The sequence below is a fragment of the Leucoraja erinacea genome, chromosome 17, assembly GCF_028641065.1.
Source record: "Leucoraja erinacea ecotype New England chromosome 17, Leri_hhj_1, whole genome shotgun sequence".
Classification (NCBI taxonomy): domain Eukaryota; kingdom Metazoa; phylum Chordata; class Chondrichthyes; order Rajiformes; family Rajidae; genus Leucoraja; species Leucoraja erinaceus.
The window spans coordinates 32,771,971-32,799,828 of record NC_073393.1 but is presented as its reverse complement, the minus strand read 5'-3'; the positions used below and the strand labels follow the sequence as shown (position 1 = coordinate 32,799,828).

The window sequence follows — 27,858 nt, the reverse complement described above, 5'->3', positions numbered from 1 at the left end:
ATGACAACCCGGTTGCCTTAAAAATATCCATAATCTATCTACATGTCGGTTCCGCTATCTCTCACTGTCATGGCCTACAGTATGATTCCATCAGAGTGATTGCACCTGAGTGAGGGCGGCACAGTGGCGCAGCTGTAGAGTTGCTGCCTTACAGTACCAGAGATCCACGTTCGATCCTGACTACTGATGCTGTCTGTGTGGAGTTTGGACGTTCTCCCTGTGACCGTGTGGGTTTTTTTTCTCTGGATGCTCAGGTCTCCACCCACATTCCAAAAATGTATAGTTGTGTAGGTTAATTCAATTCAATTCAATTCAACTTTATTGTCATTGCACAGATACAAATATGGGTACAATGAAATGCAGTTTAGCGTCAGTCCGTAGTAATAGTGCAATATAAAAATAAAAATACAGAATAAGCAAACAATGTGGATGGAGAGACTGGCCCTAGTGTGCAAAACTGGGATAACATAAAACTAGTGTGAACTAGTTGGTCAGTGGTCTGTGTAGACTCGGTGGGCTGAAGGGCCTGTTTCCATGCTCCATCTCTAAAACTAAAACTAAACCTTTTCCTTTTTTGAAGTTCTGCCCACATTGCCTCAGTGCATTAATAATAATAATAATAATAATATATTTTATTGCCATTGCACATCAGTGCAACAAGATTTAGTATGCAGCTTCCAACCAATGTAAAAGCTGTGTGACGTGACCATCCGAGGGAGACAGTCCAGGTGGGATGGGGGGCACTCAGCAGGGCCGGTTCAGAGCCGCTATAGCTCTGGGAATAAAGCTGTTTCTGAGTCTGGAGGTTCGGGCGTAGAAGGCCTTGTAACGTCTGCCGGAGGGAAGTAGTTCCAACAGTCCGTTACAAGGGTGTGAGGAGTCTTTATTGATGCTGATGGCCTTCCTGAGGCACCGTGTATGGTAGATGCCCTCCAAGGCTGGTAGCTGTGTCCCAATGATCCTCTGCGCTCTGTGGACGACGCGCTGAAGAGCTCTCCTCTCCTCCTCCGTGCAGCTGAGATACCACACAGAGATGCCATACGTTAATATGCTCTCTGTGGTGCAGCGGTACAACGTTGTCAGCAGCTGTTGGGGCAGACCAGTCTTTTTTAATGTCCTCAGGAAGAACAGTGGTTGCTGTGCCTTCTTGACCAGCGCAGCGGTGTTGGTGGACCATGTGAGGTCCTCTGAAATGTGAGTGCCCAGAAACTTAAAGCTGGACACTCTCTCTACACTTTCCCCGTAAATGGAGATTGGGGCATATTCTCCATTATGGGACACCTCCTGAAGTCAATAATTAGCTCCTTGGTCTTGGAGGTGTTTAGTGACAAGTTGTTACGTGCGCACCAATCCGCCAGGTTCTGCACCTCCGCTCTGTATTTTGTTTCATCCCCGTTGGTGATCAGCCCAATCACTGTTGTGTCGTCTGCAAACTGATGGGCATAATCCCACCAGTATGTCCTCTCTGAATGCAACTGTGACATTCTCCGTGATAAGTAATGCAACTCCTTCACCGCTTTTACCTCCCCCTCTATCACACATGAAATCTCAAAATCCTGAACATTGAGCTGCCAATTCTGCCCTTCTCACAACCACATCTCTGTAATGGCCACAACATCATAATTCCATTCATTGCTCCAGGCTGTTAGCTCATGTGCTTTATTCATAATACTCCTTGCATTGACATAAACACACTTCAGCCCATCAGTCTGACTGTGTTCACTAACCTGATCCCAACTGTCCTTCTTTCCAGAATGACCTTATTTAATCTCTATTTTCCCATCAATTCTTCCACGGCTGACGTGCTGTTCTGATTCCCACCTCCTTGCCCCATAGTTTAAAGCCTTCTTAGTAGCCCCAGCGAACCTCGCTGTGACAGACACAAAAAGTTGGAGTAACTCAGCAGGACAGATAGCATCTCTGGAGAGAAGGAATGGGCGACGTTTCGGGTCTGAACAAGAGTCTCGACACGAAACATCACCCATTCCCTCTCTCCAGAGATCCAGCTTTTTGTGTCTATCTTCGGTTTAAATCAACATCTGCAGTTCCTTCCTACAAACGCCCTGTGATGATGTTGGTTCCCCTCCAGTTCAAGTAATAGCCTTCCCTCTTCTATGGGTCCCACCTGCCCTGGAAGATAACCCACTGGTCCATGTATCTGAAGTCTTCCCTCCTGCACAAGCTCCTTAATCAAATAATGAACTGCACAATCTTCTTATTTCTTGTCTCAATAATTTGCGACACAGGTAGGAATCGTAAGAGATCCTGTTTTTTTTTTAACCTGTTGCCAAACTCCCTAAGTTCTCTTTGTATGACCATACAATCTGCTATGATCACTGGTTGACATGGACGCAGTGGGCCGATGAGCCTGTTTCCGTGCTGTGTCTCTGAAGTAAAGAGAGCCACTGATGGTGCCACTGCTGTGATTAATGCTGCTGTTTACCCCTGAGAGGCCATATACCAACATCAGTATCCAAAATGGTGTTTTTGAGCAGGAGATAGTGGCTGGAGGCTCCTGTACACTCTCCCTGCCTCCTCTCATAGTCACTCATCTAGGTGACAATTTAAGAAGCGTATCTAAGTTTTAGAAACAGTTCGACAGGTACATGGATGGGACAGGTATGGAGGGATATGGACAAAACGCAGGCAGGTGGGATGAGTGTAGCTGGGACATTTTGGCCGGTGTGGGCAAGTTGCGTTGAATGGCCTGTTTTCACACTGTATCACACTATGACTCTATGACTATCTATCTGGTTGAAACTTTGATGCGGCCACCTCCCTGAAACTACTGTCTATACCCCCTCTGTCTCTTGTATGCTCCTCAGTGTGTCCAGTTGCCAGTCCAACCTGTCCACGTGGTCCGAGAGGAGCTGCATCTGGACTCACTTCTTGCTGCCATAGTCATCAGGGACACCATACAGCTCCCTGATTTCCCACATTTGACAGAAGGAGCATTTCACTCCACTGACTACCATAACTACCCTCTTAATGCACAATTAGAAATAAATCTAGCGGACTCAAGCAGAATAAAACCTGAAATGCGTTTAGTTTATTTTAGAGATACAGCGCGGAAACAGCTATTTAGTTTAATTTAGTTTAGAGATACAGCGTGGAAACAGGCCCTTCAGCCCACCTAGTCCGCACTGACACTACCCACCACACACTAGGGATAATTTTACATTTATACCAAGCCAATGAACCTACGAACCTGTAGGTCTTTGGAGTGTGGGCGGAAGATCTGGGAAAAACCCACGCAGGTCACAGGGAGAACATACAAAACTCCGTAGTTATGCACCCATAGTCAGGATCAAATCCGAGTCTCTGGTGCTGTAAGGCATTAGCTCTTTCGCTGTGCCTCTGTGCCACCTGTTTATCCTTACCTTATTTCTGCTGCCCACGCTTCATGACTACAGCACTCCGATCTCATTGTAGCCCCTTTTAAAATGTCTACTTCAGAGGCCAACACTTTACACACAGTTTATAGGTTCAGACACATTTCTGAATCAGGTACTAAATCATCCTATTTTTAATGTATGTGCACCACCTCAAAATAAATCACCCAGCATGGAAACCGACCCTTCGGCCCAATGAATATTGTGCAAGGATGTTTGGTAGTTGGATGGGTATCATCAGTTTGGTTTAGCTTAGTTAAGGATTCTAGGCCCTTTAGCCCACCCAGTCCATGTTGACTAGCGATCCCCATACACTAGCACTATCCTACTGTGATCACTAGACTATTTACAATTTTACCAAAACTGCACATCTTTGGAATGTGGGAGGAAACCAGAGCACCCCGAGAGAACCCTCGCAGTCACGGGGAGAACATAAAACTCCGTACAGACAGCACCCGTAGTCAGGATCGAACCAGGGTGTCTGGCGCTGGAAGGCGGCAACGACCGTCACCCCTTAACTGATGATAATTCCTGAGTCTAGTGCACGACATTTTTGAAACACTGACACTTATATTTTTTGCATCCTGCTGTGTCTTGTTAGCAACTCTATTTGAACGTGCTGTTTCGTGATCTACCAAATCTGCACATTATCAAGAAGCCAGCATGGTAGAATAATTGGACAACAGCAGATTTCCTGTTTTATAAACATGAACCAACAGGGATGTATGAAATGACCGCAGCTACTTAATTTTATTATAAAATGACAGATGTTCTGTAGTCAGTTTTGGGCTGCGATACAATTACTGCATTCAAATGAGGTTCGTTTGCTGGTTGAGACCTAATGCTATTTTGGGTTTATGTTATCAGGATCATTTAATTATGTTGCATTATCTTATAATGCTGCCAATCCAACTATTCATTACACAAGGGGGGGGGAGAGAGGGAGAGGAGAAGAAAGCTGGAAAAGGGGAGAGGCAGGACAATACATGGGAGGAAATAGTTTTACATAGCTGTGGGGTTTTGTTTATAGTTAGATTGTTGGAACAAAGACTAGAGGTAGGAGTAGAAGTTGTGAGACAGGGTTGAAGAGTTGTGGATCGTGAAGCCAGAGAGAGAAATGTAGCCTGGGAGGGATTTGGAAAAAATAAATCCTTTTTATCTCTGATTTCAACTGCAGCTGTTAAAAGCTTCAACTTTATAGTTTTGCACAATTTGGAAGAGAGAGTTGCTTTACTGACACCTTGATTATTTGTGCCTCTGCGGGGGAGAAATATTTGGAAAAGTATTAAAACTAAAATGCTGCTGACTTTGCAATGCTTGATGGTTGAAAGAAAGCAAAAGAGTCTCTTGTTTTTAGCATCAAAGGTGGTGAACAAAGAAGTTTTGCTACAGACCTGGATGACTTTGAGACAGAGGGAGTCAATGTTCCTGGAGGGACATGTCATGAAAGTGGATGTGCTGACATGTAAAATTTATGTCCATGTTAATCATACGATGAAAGTAGACATTGTAGTGCTGATTGTAGTTTTACATGTGTTAGGTGTCACCTATGCCAAACAGTTGCTGCAAAGATTCACCTGTAACTAGGAAAGTTTACCCACTGTTAAATTGCTTATTTGCTAAAGTTAAACTTGAACTTCATTTCGACCTTTGGGAGATTAGCTAAATGGAGCTAATTAAGATCTTTAAGAAAACAGAGACTGGGAAGTGAAATTATATGTAATGTGGAAGAAAGATAATTCAAGGATGTGGAGCACGAAATGGCAACCTATAATAATCTGTTCCTGGACTAGAACTACGGTTGTGAAGAAATTTGCTTGCTCTTGAGGCCCGCCTGCTGCCAATTAAAATGGTGAGCGGATGACAAGTGATGGTGACAGCCACTATTTATCCTGGATGTAAACCATTCTGTGCACTCTTCAGATGCGATGCTGCAATATAAATGAGGTTGGATGTGGCTAATGTGCTGTGCAACTCCTATTTCAGTACAGTCGTCTTTTTTTTCAGTAGCCAATCTGACCACATAAAAATGTGGCATCAATATCTTGTCTTTTGCACAATCTTTTCTTTTCACTGCCTTGTAGAGTTTATGTGTAATGTGGAGTCATATAGTCATCAAGCATGGAAACAGACCCTTTGGCCCAAATCGTCCATGCCCACCAAGATACCCCATTTTCTATTTCCTATTTCCCTTTGGCCTCTATTCCTTTAAAGCTGTCCTAACCATGTACCTGTCCAAATGTCTTTTGATTGTTGTTATTGTACCTACATCAGCTGCTTCCTCTGGTTACTCATTCTATGAGTCATTCTCATCATCTGCTTCCCTGGCGTCATTATTAAACCTTTCCCCTCTCACTTAAAAACTATGTCTCTTGGTCCTTGTTTCCTCGACTCTGGAGAAAAGACTCTGTGCATTCACGCTATCTATTCCCATCATGATGGAATTTATAAACCTCTACAAGATTACCCCTCAGTCTCTAGCACTCCTAGGAATAAAGTCTTAGTCTGCCAAACTTCTCCCAATAGCTCAGGCCCTCGGGTCCTGGCAAGACATTTAAGACATTTAAAGAGTGCATGGATGAACTACAAAAATTGTTCATCTCAGTTTGGCAAAAGAATAAATCAGGGAAGGTAGTACATCCGTGGATAACAAGGGAAATCAGGGATAGTATCAAAGCGAAGGACGATGCGTACAAATTAGCCAGAAAAAGCAGCATACCGGAGGACTGGGAGAAATTCAGAGACCAGCAGAGGAAGACAAAGGGCTTAATTAGGAAAGGAAAAATAGATTATGAAAGAAAACTAGCAGGGAACATAAAAACTGACTGCAAAAGTTTTTATAGATATGCGAAAAGAAAGAGATTAGTTAAAACAAATGTAGGTCCCTTGCAGTCAGAAACAGGTGAGTTGATCATGGGGAACAAGGATATGGTGGACCAATTGAATAACTACTTTGGTTCCGTCTTCACTAAGGAAGACATAAATAATCTGCCGGAAATAACAGGGGACCGCGAGTCAAAGGAGTTGGAGGAATTGAGTGAAATCCAGGTTAGCCGGGAAGTGGTGTTGGGTAAATTAAATGGATTAAAGGCCGATAAATCCCCAGGGCAAGATAGGCTGCATCCCAGAGTACTTAAGGAAGTAGCTCCAGAAATAGTGGTGCATTAGTAATAATCTTTCAAAACTCTTTAGATTCTGGAGTAGTTCCTGAGGATTGCCGGGTAGCAAACGTAACCCCACTTTTTAAGAAGGGAGGGAGAGAGAAAACGGGGAATTACAGACCAGTTAGTCTAACATCGGTAGTGGGGAAACTGCTAGAGTCAGTTATTAAAGATGGGATAGCAGCACATTTGGAAAGTGGTGAAATCATTGGACAAAGTCAGCATGGATTTACGAAAGGTAAATCATGTCTGACGAATCTTATAGAATTTTTCGAGGATGTAACTAGTAGTGTGGATAAGGGAGAACCAGTGGATGTGGTGTATCTGGACTTCCAGAAGGCTTTCGACAAGGTCCCACATAAGAGATTAGTATACAAACTTAAAGCACATGGCATTGGGGGTTCAGTATTGATGTGGATAGAGGACTGGCTGGCAAACAGGAAGCAAAGAGTAGGAGTAAACGGGTCCTTTTCACAATGGCAGGCAGTGACTAGTGGGGTACCGCAAGGCTCAGTTCTGGGACCCCAGCTATTTACAATATATATTAATGATCTGGATGAGGGAATTGAAGGCAATATCTCCAAGTTTGCGGATGACACGAAGCTGGGGGGCAGTGTTAGCTGTGAGGAGGATGCTAGGAGACTGCAAGGTGACTTGGATAGGCTGGGTGAGTGGGCAAATGTTTGGCAGGTGCAGTATAATGTGGATAAATGTGAGGTTATCCATTTTGGTGGCAAAAACAGGAAAGCAGACTATTATCTAAATGGTGGCCGACTAGGAAAAGGGGAGATGCAGCGAGACCTGGGTGGCATGGTACACCAGTCATTGAAAGTAGGCATGCAGGTGCAGCAGGCAGTGAAGAAAGCAAATGGTATGTTAGCTTTCATAGCAAAAGGATTTGAGTATAGGAGCAGGGAGGTTCTACTGCAGTTGTACAGGGTCTTGGTGAGACCACACCTGGAGTATTGCGTACAGTTTTGGTCTCCAAATCTGAGGAAGGACATTATTGCCATAGAGGGAGTGCAGAGACGGTTCACCAGACTGATTCCTGGGATGTCAGGACTGTCTTATGAAGAAAGACTGGATAGACTTGGTTTATACTCTTTAGAATTTAGGAGATTGAGAGGGGATCTTATAGAAACTTACAAAATTTCTTAAGGGGTTGGACAGGCTAGATGCAGGAAGATTGCTCCCGATGTTGGGGAAGTCCAGGACAAGGGGTCACAGCTTAAGGATAAGGGGGAAATCCTTTAAAACCGAGATGAGAAGAACTTTTTTCACACAGAGAGTGGTGAATCTTTGGAACTCTCTGCCACAGAGGGTAGTTGAGGCCAGTTCATTGGCTATATTTAAGAGGGAGTTAGATGTGGCCCTTGTGGCTAAGGGGATCAGAGGGTATGGAGAGAAGGCAGGTACGGGATACTGGGTTGGATGATCAGCAGTGATCATATTGAATGGCGGTGCAGGATCGAAGGGCCGAATGGTCTACTCCTGCACCTAATTTCTATGTTTCTATGTTTCTAAGACTCTCGTAAACATTTATTGCAACCTTTCCAGCTGAATGGCATCTTTCCTGTAGCAGGGTGATCAAAATTCAAAACAATACTCCAATTGCTGCCACAGCAATATCTCCTACAAATGTAACATAATGTTTCAACCTCTATACTCAGTGCCCTGACTGGGGAACACCAAAATTCCGAAAGCCTTTTCATCACTCTATCTACCGGTGATGTCACTTTCAGGGAAAGATACAAGGTGCTGGAGTTACTCAGTGGGTCAGGCAGCATCTCTGGAGTACACAGATTGGTGATGTTTCAGGTTGGAAGCCTTCTTCAGACACTACGTCCATTTTGTTACTTTCGGGAACTCTGTACCTGCACTCCTAGATTCCCTCTGTTCTACAATGTTCCCCAGGCCCTGCCATTCACTGTGAATCTCCTGGCCTGGTTTTCAATTGGCATACCTCAGGCCCACTTGCCCAGCTGACACAATCTCACTGTAATTGCTTGGTACAAGTTAAATTTTCATTGTAGCTATACCCTATAGTACTTGTGCATATGACAATATACTCAGTGTTTAAGAAGGAACTGCAGATGCTGGAGAATCGAAGGTTACACAAAAAAGCTGGAGAAACTAAGCGGGTGCAGCAGCATCTATGGAGCGAAGGAAATAGGCAACGTTTCGGGCCGAAACCCTTCTTCAGACTCATCTTGACTTGGTCATTGACCAACTGATAATGAAAATTGTACTGCTGATAAATTGATTTTCATGTGGAGTAATCATATATATGCTCTGTGTGCTGGATAGATATGTAATGAGTGGGCTAGCAACACTGTTTATTTAAAGGTATTGTGTACAAGATGAAGGAATGCTTGCCAGTTATTTAGTTAATGGTGAAACAGTCATCAACCAACGGGTAAGAGCATACAGGCACTCCCTGAATTATGTAATAGGTGACATGTAAACTCACACTTGCGTAAGTATTTCTTAGTTGACACCAACTTGATCTAGCTCCCATGTGGTCTCTGCATTGGAGCTCACCTGTGGTTTTCACGTTGGAGCTCTCCCCTGGTGACGATGATGGAGCTCCCCTAGTGGTCTCCACGTTGGAGCTCCCCTAGTGGTCTCCATGTTGGAGCTCCCCTAGTGGTCTCCATGTTGGAGCTCCCCTAGTGGTCTCCACGTTGGAGCTCCCCTAGTGGTCTCCACGTTGGAGCTCCGCTAGTGGTCTCCACGTTGGAGCTCCCCTAGTGGTCTCCACGTTGGAGCTCCGCTAGTGGTCTCCACATTGGAGCTCCCCTAGTGGTCTCCACGTTGGAGCTTCCATCTGGTCCCTTAGTGTCGGAACTCCCATGTGGTCTCTGCGTTGGAGCTCCCCATGTGGTCGCCACATTGGAGCTCCCATATGGTCTCTGTGTCAGAGCTCACCCTGTGGCCTTTGCGTCAGAACTCTCTCCTGGTGTTCATGTTGGAGGTCTCTGCATCAAATAGTAAGTTTACACTTGCACACGTTATGATTTACAGAACATCCAAGTTATACAAGGGTCACCGGGACCCTTACATAATTCGTCTGTATTATCTTACAATTCCATTGGTAATTATGCCAAAATTGCCAACCACTGTATGAAAGTAAAAGTTTTCAAGCATGCACATGCAAAATTAATTTGGAAGTCCCGAGGAAAATGGCAATGGCCTTTGCTCTGAGTGCAGTGTTGTGATCTTGACAAGAATAATCAACCTAGAATCAGTGCAGTGAACCAAGAGTTAATTTACTACTCTTGCTGTAAAAGTAGAAAGACACGCCAGTGTGCCTAACTCAACCTTTGTGAGCCACCTGCTTTGAATTCAGTGATGATTGTCATCCATTGCTGCCTATTGTAAAATCTGAACCAATATATTTTATAATAAATACATTGTTTTGATTAAACCATTGGCTGAGATTCTCTCTTCCATTCTGTCCGGATTGCATCAATGATTCTTTGGTGTACGACGAGTTTCATGAAAAAGCCAGTCGAACCAAACATTCTGAGCCACAAGAAAACCTCTTTAAATCCATCATGCGGTTTTAATGACGTTACCTTCCACTGCTCACAAGCCCATGAAATTCATGAATGGGAGAACTGTTCGAGCATTCATCTGTATGATCTCTTTGGGCTCTTGTTTCATTTTTCACAGTGTGAAAGAAGCCTTTGAGATTGCATGATCTTAGGCAATCAGCCAGCTTTATATCAACAGCAAATAACCTGATTAATGGCGTCAGAATGTTGGCCATGGATTCAATATGGTGCAGAGGATTGATTGAATGTTTTAATCAACTTATGCAGGAGGTTTAAATTGGGTTGACCAGTTCCTTTAAGGCAAAGATAGATAGATAGATTCTTGATTAGTACAGATGTCAAGGATTATGGGGAGAAGGCAGGTGAATGAGGTTAGGAGGAAGAGATAGATCAGCCATGATTGAATGGTTGAGTATTGATGGGCTGAATGGCCTAATCCTGTTCCTATCCCTTATGACCTTATGACCTTGTCCATTCTTATCTTGCAAGTTAAATGATTGAACACCGTAACTAGTGCTCAGACCTGCTGACAGAGCATTCTATGTCTTATAAATTCTGCCAATAAAATGCTTTGAACAGTTTTGGAATATTCATGAAACTGTGAAGGGAGGCCATCTGTGGTGTGGTAGAACATGTCACATTGGGAATTAGTTTGACTGCATTGTACACTATCATTCTTCATTTGAATTTGGTAATAATCGAAGGTTGGATGTTTACTGAGGCACCCGTCTCAGAGCACTTCCAGATACCAGAAAGATATCAAATGCTGCCTTTTTAATCATCAGGAATGAGCACAACTTGAAATAATTACCAGCAGTTTAAAGTTTAGTTTAGATAAACAGCGCGGAAACAGGCCCTTAGGCTCATCATGTTCACCCCGACTAGCAATCTCTGCACATTAACACTATCCTACACACACTAGGGACATTTTTACATTTATACCAAGCCTATTAACCTTTACGTTTTTGGAGTGTTGGAGGTAACCGGAACACCCAAAGAAAACCCACGCAGTTCACGGGAGAACGTACAAACTCTGTACAGACAGCACCTGTAGTCTGGATTGAACACGGCTCTCTGGCATTGTAAGGCAGCAACTCTGCACAGCACAAAGCAAATTAATTGTCGAATAACACATTTTTATAAGCACATTCCCTTTACAATGCCAGAACAAAGCAAGTTGATGTTTATGTTTGGTAGTCTTTAGATTTGTTTCAAATAATGCACTTAAAACTCATTTTAAATGAATTCATTACCATCCTAATAAATCCAGCAAACAAAATAGATATTAGATGGACCACAATTTAAAACTGTGTACTAAGTGCACTTGTAATATTTATTCTACCATAATAAACAAAGGCAAGGTCAATGGATTTTAATCACCGAGTGCAAGCAATTGGAATACTATTATGGGAAAGAAAACAATTTAGATTGCCTTGTGCCTTTAGCACTGATTTATTGTCATGTGGAACAATTAAGAATTCAACAATTGCTTTGATATCCTGTTTTAGTGAAAGGACTGACACTTTGTGCATTTCCAAATTAATAGACAGTCTGAAAGCTGAGGGAAGCTGGTGATGAAACAAGCCTTTGGGTGCCAGCACTACACGTGTGTAACAGCTTTGGTCAGTCTTTGTACCTCCCTTGACATATTTGGTTCCAAATTTTTTTGAGCCAGTGGGTGGAGCTGAGTAAACTGGTGTCAGGTATTAACACACACGTTTCACACCTACATTCAAATTAAACCTGCAATCAAGGGTGGCACAGTGGTGCAGCGGTAGAGTTGCTGCCTTACAGTACCAGATGCCCATGTTCGATCCTCACTGCAGGTACTGACTGTACAGAGTCTATACGTTCTCCCTGTGATTGTGTGGGATTTCTCCCACACACCTAAGATGTGTGGGTTGTAGGTTGATTGGCTTCTGTAAATTGTAAATTGGCCCTAGTGTGTAGGATGGTATGAGTGTACGAGGCTTATTGGTCAGCGAGGACCAGGGGCCTGTTTCCACACTTTATCTCTAAACTAAAGTAAACCACCAACTCTGCACCTCTGCTCCATCTCCCACTTCAATCCCCATTCCTGAAACCATCAGTTATCCAGTGATTAATATTAATAATCTCGGAAAATTCAAGGAGGTTTACCACAACAGTTTTTCAGTGTCTGAGAGTTATTGATAAAGTAATATTGGCTATGAAGTGATGGTACTGGCTTATGGTTTACTACATAAACCCGCAATGTATTAACTATCATTCAGAAATGGAATTTTAAAATTTCTTATTTGTCATTACACAAATTTTTGTATTTTTGGGTTGTGAGTGATGATGATATATGTATTTTGGTATTTTCCAGGTAATAACTGACAGGAAAGAGAACATCAATTTTCAACTCCGTGGCAAAGGCGTGGACGAGGAACCAAAGGGCATTTTCAAAATCAATGAACAGTCTGGACAAATCAGTGTGACCCGTACATTGGATCGTGAGACGATGGAGACGTACATTGTAAGTGTTTACATAGAATTTAGATTATTCCTGAGTAACAGAGCCTCTGCTACAAACATTTATTAAATTCTCAACATGGAATTGTTCAGCAACCCAGCTGGAATAAAAATATACTGTACCTCCATACAGACACCTGCAGTTTTACACTTGTGAACTAACAGTTTACATTTTGACCGAATTTTAACTCTACATTTCCACCAGAAATACAATGGTTGGGAGTTTAAGATGGTGGAAAAAGGAATGTGCTCACCATTGCCAACCATTGACTGGGTTTAAGTTTAATAAGTCCAAATGCAATGGATAGTCATCACAAGAGACCCCAAAAGTAATATTTTGATGAATTCTGCTCAATAATCAGACTATATCCTTTCTCCTCCTATGGCCCTATGTATACATTGTGTCTGCACGCAAAGAATCTCCCTGTGCCTAGCCACATGTGACAATAAAGTATTCCTATTCCTATTCATCTAGCCAACCACCATCTTTTTGCTATCTCTTTTCTCTCTCTCTCTCTCTCTCTCTCTCTCTCCCTCTCTCCCTCTTCCTTCTCTTTCTCCATCTTCACTCTCTCCTCTTTTCTCTCTATCCCCCTCTCTCCCCCTCTCCCTCCCCCCATCTTCCTGCCTCCTCTCTCCACCCCCCCTCTCCCTCTCCCCCTCTCTCTTCCCCTCTCTTCCCCTCTCTCTCTCTCTCTCTCTCTCTCTCTCTCTCTCTCTCTCTCTCTTTTTTTACAGGTGAAGCATTTGAAATTGTTAATCTGGCAAAGATTGTTAATCTGTACAGACAGCATCCATGGTCCAGATCGAACCCATTGTAAGACAGCAACTCTACCGCTGTGCCACCATGCTGCCCCATGTAGTTTTTTCGTCATTCTTTCATTGACTATCAGTCTTATGTTTCCTCCTTGATAGCAAATAATGTTTGACCATTTTAGGTGATAATATGACCCTGAGCATCAAGAAATATCCAAAGTGCCATTTTAAGAAGTATAATTCAAGGCACAAAAACTAATGATGTCTTTTGGCACTTTGCACAGAATTTAATCAACACTTAAATGACTAGGTCTGTGTACACCTGTACCGGGGCACGAGTTTATAATCTTGGAAACTCTCAAACTCCATGGGTAGAATACCTAGTGAGCTCTGTGCCAAGATTTAAAATGTGTGCCTGTGACAGGTGCCAAAGAGCATGTTGATAAAGTCAACACGTATTCACCACACAATTTACTTTCTTTGTGTGAGCTGAACTTACTAAGGCCCAGGAACCCAGCCAACACTCATTAGTACAAAAGTCTGCTTTAAAATTTACAATCTGGGTGTTAATTCCCATTCCTTGATTTTTATTCTCTTCAAAGCAGCAGGAGCACATTCATTTCCATGATTATGACATTGATGTTCACCCCAAAGTTCAGATGCAACGTTGTTGAGAGGCAGGATAGGTGTTTGTCATTATACACTTCATTGAAAGCAAAATGTTTCATATTCTTGGTATAGTTTGGATGAGGCATCGGACAAAAATACATTGCCACTTTTTTTCCCCGTAAATTTGTGAAAATTCCAACTGTGGTAGAGTTACTGCCTTACAGCGCCAGCAAACCGGATTTGATACTAACTATGGGTGCTGTCTGTACGGAGTTTGCACGTTCTTCCCGTGACCTCGTGGGTTTTTCCTGGATGCTCTGGTTTCCTCCCACACTCAAGACGTACGGGTTTGTAGGTTATTTGGCATCGGTAAATATTGTAAATTGTCCCTTGTGTGTAGTGCGTGCTAGTGTAATGGTAATTGATGGTCGGCGTGGATTTGGCGGGCCGAAGGGCATGTTTCTGCGCTGTATCTTCAAACTAAACTAAACTACAGGTTGAACACCAATTTTTTTTTTTGTTTGTGTTTTTGTTTTTGTTTTTGAACAGTTCAAGAGCCTTTCTGGATTATCCGTTTTTTCTGGACCAACAGAGGTCGTGTGATAATGAAACGATAATATGCCCCGTCCACTAATGACCAATACTGTGTCTCTGAAGCACCATAGAGTGCCAGAAACCTAAATTATACAAATATAAAATGTAAACTATATGAGAACGGAATGATCTACTGACCCATCCCCAGCCCACACCATCTCCCCGGCTGTTTAGAGCCCTGGCTTCTGACTCCACTTCCAACTTGCAAGGTGCACCAGCGAGCCCTTCTTCACCCACCGCACTTTCCGATACCACGGCTCTTGTTGTTGCTCTTGTTTAGCCTCTGGGTTTTCCTCAGGTAACTGTCCCCCTCCTCCACCTCCCTGCCCCCCCGCCCTCTCCTCCCTTCACATTTGAATTTTAAAATAATATACGATCCATTCTCTCACTTCTTCTGCTGGATTTTCTTGCTGCTTCTCTACGAGTTGTGTGTTTTGTTTTGCCATTACAGACAGGCAGGAGATGTTTTTGTAGTACATCTGCTAACTAAATTTGATTTTCCGCCTCTCGATTATGCAGCGCTGAACAGTGAGAGGCAAGCTTAAAATAGCAGATGGCTGATGCCTGCATACATCTGGCCAGGAGTGCGGCATTTTGACACAAGTACTGCCGCATTGATTTACAATATGGCTTTATGTATTTTGTTTCGGCTGAATAAATAAAATTATTTACCCAGCCTTGTCTGTTCAACACATGAATTGCAACAATTAAAACTTGAAGTGGCGAATCACAATTTGCAAAATCATGTGTAGTTTAGAGATACAGCGCGGAAACAGGCCCTTCGGCCCTCTGAGTCCGCACCAACCAGCTGTCCCCGCACACTAACACTATCCTACACACACTAGGGACAATTTACATTTATACCAAGCCAATTAACCTTCAAACCTGTACGTCTATGGAGTATGGGTGGAGACTGAAGATCTCAGAGAAAACCCACATGGTCATGGGGAGAACAGATAAACTCCATACAGATAGCACCCGTAGTCGGGATCGAACCCGGGTCTCCGGTGCTGCAAGCGCTGTAAGGTAGCAACTCTATTGCTGCGCCACTGTGCCATCCGTGCAGAAGTGGAGGGAGCACGAGTTGTGAATTATAAAAGTAAAAATTGCTGGGCAGTTTATAAACAGTATTGATCTTCCTGAGAAATTCTAGGAATCCTTGGATTTGCATTGATAATACAAAAGTTATTTTTGCTCTTTTATGAGTGATTAATGACCCCAATTTACCAATCAACCTTGTAGAACCAGAAGGGAAGTATTTGCAGCTCTGGAGTCACATTCACAGGCAGAAAATGGATTTATATGTCTTACATTTTATCTCATTTCAATCCCTTTTCTCTCTGATTTTTTTCCTTCCCGACATTGTTACCAAATTTAGTTCCTCATTGTTCATGTTTTATTTTGTTTTTGAGCTGATCACCCAGTGAAACTGCGAAAGGTTCTGTCGTTATGCCTGGCGGCCTGAAAACTGTGCATAAAAATCCCCACTGACTGTGCATCTTAATAGGTCCCTTTTCTTTTCAATTGGGTTTTAAACTGCAGCTCAATCAATTGGAGGTGTATAGAAAAACAATCATGCCATTGTTTGGGAAAAGTGTGTCCTCAATGTTCATCCTCATTTAACATTGACAAAACATATCATTTCTATTTTGCAGGAGTTTTTTTTTTTATCACATGTCCCAATAATGCAAAGTAATTCGTTGGTTGTGAAGCACTGTAGAATATTCTGCAAGAAACATGCTGGGGATAGGGCACAGGGATTATGCAAACACGTCATCCTTTTCTCGATCCTTTCAATTTCATTCATTCTGTTAAGGGCCTGTCCCACGGGCGTTATTTGTGCGTCACGCAGGTGGCGTACGAAGATTTTGAGAATCGCAAAATCCTGGGGCACCGTGCGCTACCGCGCGTCACTGTCTACATCACCACGCGTCATGCGCGCGTAATGCACGCCATGCGCTCGTCAGGCGTGCGTTACGACACGCGCACCGTGTGTCGTGACGCGAAAATTATGTTGCATAAATGATGCGCAAATGACGCCCAAGTGGGACAGGCCCTTTAGAGACTCATATTTTAAGCATTTGATGGCACAGAAGTGTTTGGAGCTGAGGGGTCAGGAAATGTTCATCGTGTGGCGGCACTTTCAGCTCATTTTAACCTTCATATTTTTAACCACAAGTACATGGTACAATTGCTGGGAAGGTCAGCATTTGTTGCTCACCACTAAATGTCCTTCAGATGTTGGTGGTGAGCTACCTTCCTTCATCCATTCCAATCCATCTGGAGATGGTTCCCTTTCAATATATTTAAGTATTTCCAAGGATTCATGTAGCTTTATCGGACTTCAGTTTGGCCACATCTGGATTATTGCGTGCAGTTCTGGTTGCCTCAACATGGGACGGATGTGGAGGCTTAGGAAAGGGCACAGTGGAGGTTTACCAGGACACAAAGTAGTGGAGTAACTCTGCGGGTCAAGCAGCATCTCTGGAGAACATGAATAGGCAACGTTTCGGGTTGGGATCCTCCTTCAGACTGATTGTGGGGAGGAGAGGGGGGAGAAAGCTGGTAGAGAGGAGGAGCATGACAAAGCCCGATCAGAATCTTTTCATTTTTACCAGAATGATGCCTGGGTAAGAACGTATTAGCTATGAGAGGTTGGACAGATTTGGATTGTTTTCTCTGGAATGCTGGAGGCTGAGGGAAGACCCGCTAGAAGCATATAAAATTGTGAGAGGCACAGATAGGGTAGACAGTTAAAACCTTTTTCTCAGAATGGAAATTTCAAACATTGGAGGGCATAGATTTAAGATTTGGACAAAGTTTAAAGGAGATGCGTAAGGCAAGTTTTTTACACAAAAGGTGTTGGGTGCGTGGAAAGCATTGCTAGTTGTGGTGGTGGAGGTAAATAAGAAAGTGGCATGTTTAGTTTAGTTTAGACATACAGCGCGGTAACAGGCCCTCCGGCCTATCGGGTCCGTGCCGACCAGCCATCCCCGTAAATTAACACTATCCTACACCCACTAGGGGCATTTTTTACATTTACCAAGCCGATTAACCTACAAACCTGTACGTCTTTGGAGTGTGTGAGGAAACCGAAGATCTTGGAGAAAATCCACGCAGGTCATGGAGACAACGTACAGACTCTGTACAGACAGCACCTGTAGTCAGGATTGAACCAGGGTCTCCAGCGCTGCATTCGCTGTAAGGCAGCAACTCTACCGCTGCGCCACCGTGACCACCACAAAAAAAAGGCATTTGGATAGGCGCATGAATATGCAGGAAATGGTGGGATGTGGATAATGTAGAGGGGTGTGGATTATGTGCAGGCAGGTAAGAGTTGGTCTTGGCAGCACAGAAAGTGTGAGCCGAAAGGCTTGTTGCTGCGCTGTACTGTTCTATGTGACATGGTAGCATATTCCCACATTGGCTTGGCCTTAACTTCCAAAACCACCTTTACATTTTGAAAATATTATCAAAGTATATTGTAACAACGGGTCATTAACTTTTCCATGTTGAGGCAGAGTTTGATGCCTTGATAGTTTGTCCCATGATTGCTGAATGAGAGAGTGGTTGGCAAGATCTCCACAGCAAAAATGGCAACATTTTGTCAAATGAATTTATGGCTGGAAATTGCAGTAAATGAGAATGTTAACACCGAAACCAAACAAAAACAAACATTTAATTTGTTCAATTCATCGACCGTCATGAATGGCAAGCATGTTTTCAGTTTAATGGCAAAACTAACAACATGATTTGATTTAGAACGAGTTGCAGTGTTCAATTTGGCCACGTAAGTTCATTTTCATGGGGCTAACTTCAAATCGCCTGGGTTTCAAAGGAATAAAGGTCACGTCTGTAAATGATACTACCAGTGAAACCTGCCGATACATGGTGATAATTTGAAATGTACTTAGATGGATATCTTTCTGGTATTCCTGGAACTGGCTAAAATCTTTGTTTTAATTGTCTTCAATTATAAATAATCAAAGTTAATTAAAGTCAATGAGTTTCAATTCCTCAGTGAATAACCAACAGAGCTGAATCTAAAAATACCAGTCAGCAAAATCAGTATTCTTTATTGCAAGAAACTATCTTAAGTTTAATCAAACAAGTTAATCAATTATTTATGTGCATTTACCAACATTAGAAATCACAGTGCTGGAGAACAAAATATTTTCTGAAAGGTTCCTAATGTTCTGTAATTAAGGATATCTAGTTGAAATGCTTTCATTGTACGATATGTATTTTTCTTTATTTGATTACATAGCAGCTAGAGCAATAACAATTAGAATTTTCCATGGGAAATTTAATGTAGTGATGCATCCCAAAGCACTTTTGCAATCAATATTTGTTGCTTGGCCACAGAAGGTGATATTAACAGAAATTCCTGATAGATGTATATTTAAGGCATGTATTAAAATAAAGATGTACAGGAAGGAACTGCAGATGCTGGTTTACACTGAAGATAGACATAAAATGCTGGATAAACTCAGTGGGACAGGCAGCATCTCTGGATAGAAGTAATAGGTGACGTTTCAGGTCAAAACCTTTCTTCAGACTCGGAGAGAGATTCTGTGAGGAATTTCCCGAGCACAGCACCTTGAAGGAAAGATTAAAACATGACCAGTAACAATGACTTTAGACTTTACTTCGGACTGTAGCAATACAGTGTTGAAACAGGCCCTTTGGTCCACCGAATCTGCGCTTACCCGTGATCACTCCACACACTAGTATCGATCAGCGATCACTCAACACACTAGTGTCGATCAGCGATCACTCAACACACTAGCTCTATCCACCACACTAGGGACAATTTACTGAAACCAATTAATCTACAAACCTCTTCGTTTTTGGAGTGTAGGACGATGTAGTTCATAACAACGTGTGTTTTAATCTAACCTTTCTGCTGTCACACGAAGTTGAATTGATTGGAGTCATTTATTTAAATTTCAATTCAATTTATTTGTCATTTGGACCCCTTGAGGTCCAAACGAAATGACGTTTCTGCAGCCATACATTACAAACAAATAGACCCAAGACACAACATAGTTTACATAAACATCCATCACATCGTGTGATGGAAGGCCAAAAAAACTTATCTCTCCACTGCACTCTCCCCCCCCCCCCCCCAATGTCAGAGTCAAAGTCAAAGCCCCCGGCTGGCGATGGCGATTGTCCCGCGGCCATTAAGCCACGCCGGGTGGTGCAAGGTCGCACACCGGGTCTTGATGTTGGAGCCCCCGGCGTGCGCTCGCAGAGTCCCGCGGCCATTCCAAGCCGCGCGGGGCGGTGCTGTAAGGCCCCGCTCCAGGAGCTCTTCGACCCCGCAACTCGGGCGGGAGAAGTCGCGTTGCGGGAGCCCTGAAAAGCGGTCTCCCTCCAGTGACCCGCGGGCTCCCGGTGCCGCCGTCCGCCAGACCCGCAGTTGCAGCCTCCGAATCTCCGGAGGTCGGGCCGCAGCAGCAGCAGCGCTCCACCACCGCTCCACCCGCTCCGGACTCGGCCAGCTCCGCGACGGTGAGGTGAGTCGTCGGCACTAGAGCCCCCGGTCTTCTCCTGCAAGATTTGTGGAACTGAATGCCACTCGCTGCAAACAGACTAATTCAGTGTTTCCAAAGCATGGAGTTATGTTCCATACATCGGCCTCTAACTAAAATGTAGTTAGTAATTATGTAAACTGTTTTTTCTGATGTATCTCTTGAAGCTGAATCGATTGGAGTTATTTATTTGATTGTTGCACCTAACCCTGAAAGGTTATTTCAAGATTCATGGAAGTGAATTGGAGTGTGAAAGGAAACCAGAGCACCCAGAGAAATCCCACACGGTTTCAGGGAGAACATACAAACTCCGTCCACACAGCTCCTGTGGTCAGGATTGAACCCTGGTCGCTGGCGCCGTGAGGCAGCAGCTCTACCGCTCTGACACTGTGCTGCAGAAGAGCAAATCAACTCCAGAACAATCTGAACACCAGAACAGGAGTGCAGGTAGCGGAGGATCCCGTGGATCATGGAAATTCTAAAGAAAATGAAGAGTAAATCTTTAAAATCAAGGCACTGCTTAATCATGATGCAGTAAAGGTCATGGATGGGTGAAATGATCTTGATATAATTTTGGACAGCAACTTTTGTGATGATTTCCATTTTTACCGAGGGTGAGCTAAGTGAGATCTCACAGTAGAGTGTAATGGAAAGAGGGAGATCGGGGGGGGGGATGTTGAATAAGTTGGTGGGTAAAGTGAACAAGATGGTGAATAATAAATAAAATGAAATAGGTGAGGTTGTTTAGAAAATTGTGAGACTGGATAAATCCAAGATAAGATGAGGATGAACTAAGGCAATGGGGCAGTCAGGAAGCGTTGGCCTTGTTGATAATGTGGAAATGTCGGATCTTAATGTGTGTTCCCATTGTGACTCTGCTTGCAAGCCATTAGGCGCATCCTAATATGAGGGTGGAATTATTCACTGAGAAATGGAAATGGTGATGGAAATCAAAGACTCCGTTTTCCTGAGATACTATGAAAGGCATTTTGACTTTTCTCTGCTAGTCAAACTAATTAGAGCCCACAGAGAGGTGAAGGGAAGTGATGGTGAGCTGCCTCTGAGTGTCAGTAGTGTAAAGTTAAAACTGATACTGCTTTTTACAGGATGTTCGTGGCAAGGTGCAACCTGGAGCCAGGGAATAAAAAGTATACTCGCATTTATAGACCACTTTTCATACCACAAATATTTTGCAATCAGTAATATATTTCTGAAGTACTGCTTATTAAATTGGAAATGCAACTGTTAATTTGAACATGGCAAACTCCCTCGGGTGATAGTGAGCAGTTAATTTGTTTTTGTATTTCAAAGGAAGACAGAAATGGGATTTCAATTCAGGTTATCTACCTTGAATTCAAAACCAACCTCTAAAACATGTAGGGCGGTCTGTTGAACAAGCATGCCGTCAAATTTTTACCTACTTATTCTTGCCACCTAAAAGTCTCTTTCAAGCTGTAACTGCCTTGCGTGATGTGGCTATCTCTGGATGGCAATGGCAGCAGTCAGAATTATCAAACCATCACTTCCTTGAGCTGTTAATCTGCAACAATTTCTTGCTCGGCGTTTAGTGAGATTTCCAAATAATGGGCCCATCTGCTGTATTTCATGTGTCAGCCTCTTTATCTCAGGAATCAACATAGTAAACCTTTTTTGCAATGTCTCCAATGCAAGTAAAGGTACATTATTTCTTAAACTATGTATGCAATATTCCACCAGTACCTGTAAAGTTGTAAAGGCTTCCTGCTATTATATTCAATGATTCAATGATACTTTATCGTGACTAAAAGCTGGAGTAACTCAGCGGAATAGGCAGCATCTCTGGAGAGAAGGAATGGGTGATGTTTGGGGTCGAGACCCTTCTTCAGACTGGTTAGGGATAAGGGAAATGAGAAATATAGACGGTGATGTGGAGAGATAAAGAACAATGAATGAAAGATATGCAAAAAAAGTAACAATGATAAAGGAAACAGGCCATTGTTAGCAGTTTGTAGGGTGTAAATGAGAAGCTAGTGTGACTTGGGTAGGGGAGGTTGATAGAGGGGGAGTGCTGGGGCTACCTGAAGTGAGGGAAATCAATATTCATACCACTGGGCTGTAAGCTGCCCATGCGAAATGTGAGATGCTGTTTCTCCAATTTGGGCGCAGGTGCGATGTAGACGGAGGAATTGGGAGTTTTTGCGAGAAGCAGGGTGGGAAGAAGTGTAGTCACGATAGTTATGGGAGTCAGTGGGTTTGTAAGAGACTTCACTTTATTTCTTGTGATGGAGACGGTGAGATAAAGAAAGTGGAGGGATGTGTTGGACATGGTCCAAGTAAATTTGGATGAAAATTTGTAGTGAAGTGGATGAAATCTATGAGTTTTGCATGAGTGCAGGAGGTAGCACCAATACAGTCATCAACGTAACTGAGATAGAGTTTGGGGATAAGGTCAGTGTACGCCTGGAACAGGGATTGTTCAATGTATCCTACAAAGGCAGGCATAGCTAGGGCACCGCTGTGCCTTGCACTTGGAGGAAGTGAGAGGAGTCAAAGGAAATGTTGTTGAGGGTGAGGACCAGCTCAGGTAGGCAGAGTAAAGTGTTAGTAGTAAAGCCTGTCCCGCTGAGTTACTCCAGCTTTTTGTGTCTATCTTCAGTTTAAACCAGCATCTGGAGTTACTTCTTTCACATACTTCATTGTCATGTGTACCTAGGTACATTTATTTTGCATAAAACCCCGGTAAAATCATATAGCGGACCTCACCAAGGCAGTATACCTGTCGCCACATATCTGGTGCCAATAAAGTCACCAAAGTCCGCAGATCCTATACCTCCTGCCATAAAGACTAACATTCCATCATCTTCTGTAATTTTTTATTTTAAATTGAGAACAGCCCTGGACCACTATCTACCTCACTGGAGACTATTGGATTATCTGTAAACAGACTTTACTGGCTTTATCTGGCACAACACGTTATTCATGATGTGCCCTTGATCATGTATTGTCTTTCCATCTGGCTGACTCAGCCCTGCAACAAAAGATTTTCACTGTATTGCAAAAAAAGTCCCATATGATCATTGAAACAGGCCAGTTTCGTTATCAGTTTGTAGGGTGGTAAATGAGAAGCTAGTGTACCTGCAGTACATAGGTGATGGTTTCAACAACTGGAAGAGATAAAACAAAAATTAAAAGGGAAACAATTGTGCAAACCCATGTCTGTAAACGTAAGACTGGACAAACAAGGAATTTGGATGAAAATTTTGGAAGTTGGATGAAATCTATGAGTTTTGCATTGATCAGTTTGCAGGATAAGGTCCAGTGTAATGTCCTATGGAATTAAGGCATAGGAAGGGCACCGCTGTTGCCTTGCACTTCCACAACGGCCAGTAGGCAGAGTAAAGTGTTAGTAGTAAAGCCTGTCCCACTGAGTTACTCCAGCTTTTTGTGTCTGTCTTCAGTTTAAATCAGCATCTGGAGTTACTTCTTTCACATACTTCATTGTCACGTGTACCTAGGTACATTTATTTTGCATAAAAACCCGGTAAAATCATATAGCGGACCTCACCAAGGCAGTACACCTGTCGCCACATATCTGGTGCCAATAAAGTCACCAAAGTTCGCAGATCCTACACCTCCTGCCATAAAGACTAACATTCCATCATCTTCTGTAATTTTTGATTTTAAATTGAGAACAGCCCTGGACCACTATCTACCTCACTGGAGACTATTGGATTATCTGTAAACAGACTTTACTGGCTTTATCTGGCACAACACGTTATTCATGATATGCCCTTGATCATGTATTGTCTTTCCGCTGACTGGTTAGCATGCAACAAAAGATTTTCACTGTAGCTCAGTACACCTGACAACAAACTAAACTAAACTAAACCCAATGTCTGTATGCAGCAAGACCTAGACAACATTCAGGAATGGATTGATAAGTGGAATGTTATGTTCTTGCCACAAAAGTGGAAGTAATTGCCATCTATAATCAGAATACAACCATGAGTCGGGGATATGAAAGAATTCTCTCCTCTCTCTTGGATCTGTGCTGCTACAATGACTCTTGGTACTGTTCGGGACATGGCAGCTTGCTTAACTGGAAGTCAGTCAACTACACTTTATATTAATTTCCTTCTTCACTAATGCACAACGGCTAGAGTGTGTTCAATCTGGTGAATGCAATGCAGTTAGGATATTTTGACAGCAGCTAAAATGGTGTCCTCCAACACTAGGAAAGGCAGGGGAGCGGGTGAACAGCAACACCTTCCAGGACTTGCACAACTGTAATTTGGAAATATATCTTTCGATCCTTCATCGTCACTGGGCCGAGCTCCTGGAATTCCCTCCCCTACAATGCAGTGAGCAAATCTTAACCACTTATTTTTGTTGTCCCTTATTGCTTCCCAATTACTGAAGAAGCCACATGCAGTTATACTCAGCTGCATCCGCTGCTCTAGATGTCAGCTGATTTACATCGGGGAGACTAAGCGGAGGTTGGGCGATCGTTTCGCCGAACACCTCCGCTCAGTCCGCAATAACCTACCTGAACTCCCGGTGGCTCAGCACTTCAACATCCTCTCCCATTCCCAATCCGACCTCTATGTCCTGGGCCTCCTCCATTGCCAGAGTGAGCAACACCGGAAATTGGAGGAACAGCACCTCATATTCCGCCTGGGTTGCTTGTGTCCGGATGGCATGATCGTTAAATTCTCCCAGTTTTGCTAGCCGTTGCTGTCTCCTCCCCTTCCTTAACCCTCGAGCTGTCTCCTCCCAAACCCCCGCCCTCGGGCTCCTCCTCCTCCCTTTTCCCTTCCTTCTCCCCCCCATCCCCCATCAGCCTGAAGAAGGGTTTTGGCCCAAAACGTCGCCTATTTCCTTCGCTCCATAGATGCTGCTGCACCCGCTGAGTTTCTCCAGCATTTTTGTGTACCTTCGATCTTCCAGCATCTGCAGTTCCTTCTTGAACACAGTTATACTCAGCTATGTGTATGAATTGAAAATCAATACATAGGCATTCATATAATTTGTATTGAATTCTGTCATTACTTTGTGTACTAGTCATTTCGCTATAATTTATTTCATTCCCCTTACATGTTTCTACCTGCTAAATTTTTGTAAGGTGTCCTTGAGACTCTTGAAAGGCGCCCATAAATAAAATTTATTATTATTATTATTATTATATAACACTGTGAACAAACAACTCGTCTCACAACTTTTCCCCTCACTGTATTGCTTCCAGCATTCTGCTGCCTGTTGTAAACTGCTTTTGCATTCGATAACAGTCCATTTAGAAAAAGAAAGGAAGATATACATAAAACAAGGAAGCAATTATCTATTTATAAACTCAATTTGATATGTGGTGAAGGGACAATTGGCATGGAGGAGCATTGAGAAATGCACAGCGACAAGAAATGCGTAAGGGAGTAACGAAATGGACTGGTGAGTAAGTGAAAGTACGAGTAAATAAAGAATTGTGAAGGATTTACCAGGTTTATAAATGCTCCACTCGAGTGTCATATGATAGAATGCGAGTTTAGCATTGGCTAGAGTAGTGGTCAGGAGAGAAGGGAGAAGTAGTTACTTTATAGGTCATTAATCCTTTGTGATTAAAATTTTGACGATGTTAAAGTGATCAATACAGATTAACTGGCTGCTTGAAATTTAAATGATGAGTACAAGGCTTTGAGTACATTTTTGACTATGAATGTGTACTGAGTAGATCATTCATTTGGACATATAAAAGCAAAAAGGATGTCCTAGAAAAAAATGTACAGAGCTTTTAAGAGCATGTTGATAAAACCTTGTGTTAGTGGGAAATATTACATAAAGTATTTTTAGTTTACTTCAGTTTAGAGATACAGTGCGGAAACTGGTCCTTCGGCCCACTGAGTCTGCGTCGACCGGCGATCACCATATACACTAAAGAGCCTGTCCCACTTGGGCGTCATTTGCGCGTCACGAGATGGCTTGCGAAGATTTTGTACATCCCAAAATCATGGCTACGTCACCACGCACCAAGCGCGCGTAATGCGCACCGCGTGCGTGTAATGTGAACCATGCGCGCGTCACGACGCACGCGTCCTGCGTCATGACGCATAAATTATGTTGTGTAATGGCGCGCAAGTGGTTCAGGCCCTTAACACTATCCTACTCACGAGGTACAATTTACAATTTTTGCCGAAGCCAAATTAACTTACAAACCCGTATGTCTTTGGAGTGTGGCAGGAAACTGTGGTTCTCGGGGGAAATCCATGCAGTCACGGAGAGAACGTACAAACTCCATACACACACAACCCGTAGTCAGGATCAAACCCGGGTCTTTGGAGCTGTGAGGCAGCAACTCCACCACAGTGCCACCCCTACTTTCTTAGATCTTAAGAGTATTCCTTTTACTTGATTGGAAACAGGAGCTAGTATTCCAGGATATCGTTATTTGGGGCTGTCCTTTCCATTATTTTAGTTTAATATTGATGCTAAAATCATTGTTGCAAAAGGAGTTATTGTCTTTATAATTTTTTTATAAGAAAACCAAAGGCTAACATTACCCACTGTTGCTCTGCATGGACAATATATTTGACATACATCGTCCTCATATATAAAACAGTGACTATTGCAAACGGATCCCTCCACTGAAATGTCAAGTGTACAAGGTAGCAAATGTAAATGTTTTCCTTAATATAAATGACCATTTTCATGGGTAACATGGGAAAAAAATCCAATCAAGAACAATAAGAAGTTAAAAATCAACTAATCCTTCATTTATAATTGGCCAAACAAATGACACAAACAATTTCTTGATACCATCTTTGGCTGCTGTTTTCTGCTATTATATACAGTTATTCATCCAAATGTTTGTTGTTACTTCTTTGTACATCTACTCCTGCAGCTATTCTTCATGTTTACATTGAAGTAGTTTCCTGGGTTTAGCTTATCCATCTGTACCAGTTAATATTCTATATCCCTGATGAGATTCCCAGTTGGCTGGTTTCCATTTTGAATTTAGATTGAACTTTGCTAATCCTTTTTCACATACCTGTTACAATTGGGACCAATCTCATTGCCTTTCTCTGTGATACCACAACAAAAGCTAGTGTTTCAAGCATTTTCTAAGCTATCTACTGGGGAGAAGACGGATGAATTATTGGGAGTTGTACACTATCATATTCTGTTTGATAACTAAGCTTTTTTCTTGACCTTCCCCCAGCATTGTTTGATGCCTAGCTGAACTGATCTCATCTGCCTGTACATGATCCATATCCCTCTATTCCCTGCATTTCCATGTGCCTATCTAAAAGCCTCATAAACGCCACTATCGTATCTGCCCCACCACCATCCCTGGCAATGTGTTCCAGGTCCCCACCAACCTCTGTGTAAAAAAACTTGCCCTGCACCTCTCCATTAAACTTTTTCCCTTTCACTTTATAGCTCTGCCCTCTTGTGTTGGACATTTCCACCCTGGGGGAATAATGTTCTGACTGTTTACCTTGTCTATGCCTCTCAAGATTGTATATACTTCTATCAAGTCTCCACTCTACCTCCAATGCTAATGAGAAAGCAATCTGAGTCTATCCAGACTTTCCCGGTAGCTGAATCCCTCTAATCCAGGCAGAATTCTGGTCAACCTCCTCTGCACCCTCCACAAAGCTTGTGCATCTTTCCTGTAACGGGGTGACCAGAACTGCATGCAATATTCCAAAGGCGGCCTAAAGAAAGTCCTATAGAGCTGCTTCATGGCATGCATTAAGGATTCAGAAGGCAGATCTCAAAGCATTATTAA

General features: G+C 42.9%; 1 protein-coding gene across 1 annotated transcript in view; it reads left to right on the top strand.

Annotated features, from left to right (window-relative positions):
* Positions 1–27,858, top strand: part of cdh13 (cadherin 13, H-cadherin (heart)) — a 958,412-nt gene that overhangs the window by 408,637 nt on the left and 521,917 nt on the right. The window contains exon 5 of the mRNA XM_055648933.1: positions 12,458–12,607. Within this exon, the coding sequence (XP_055504908.1) occupies positions 12,458–12,607 (150 nt within the window). The remainder of the gene's footprint in view (positions 1–12,457; positions 12,608–27,858) is intronic.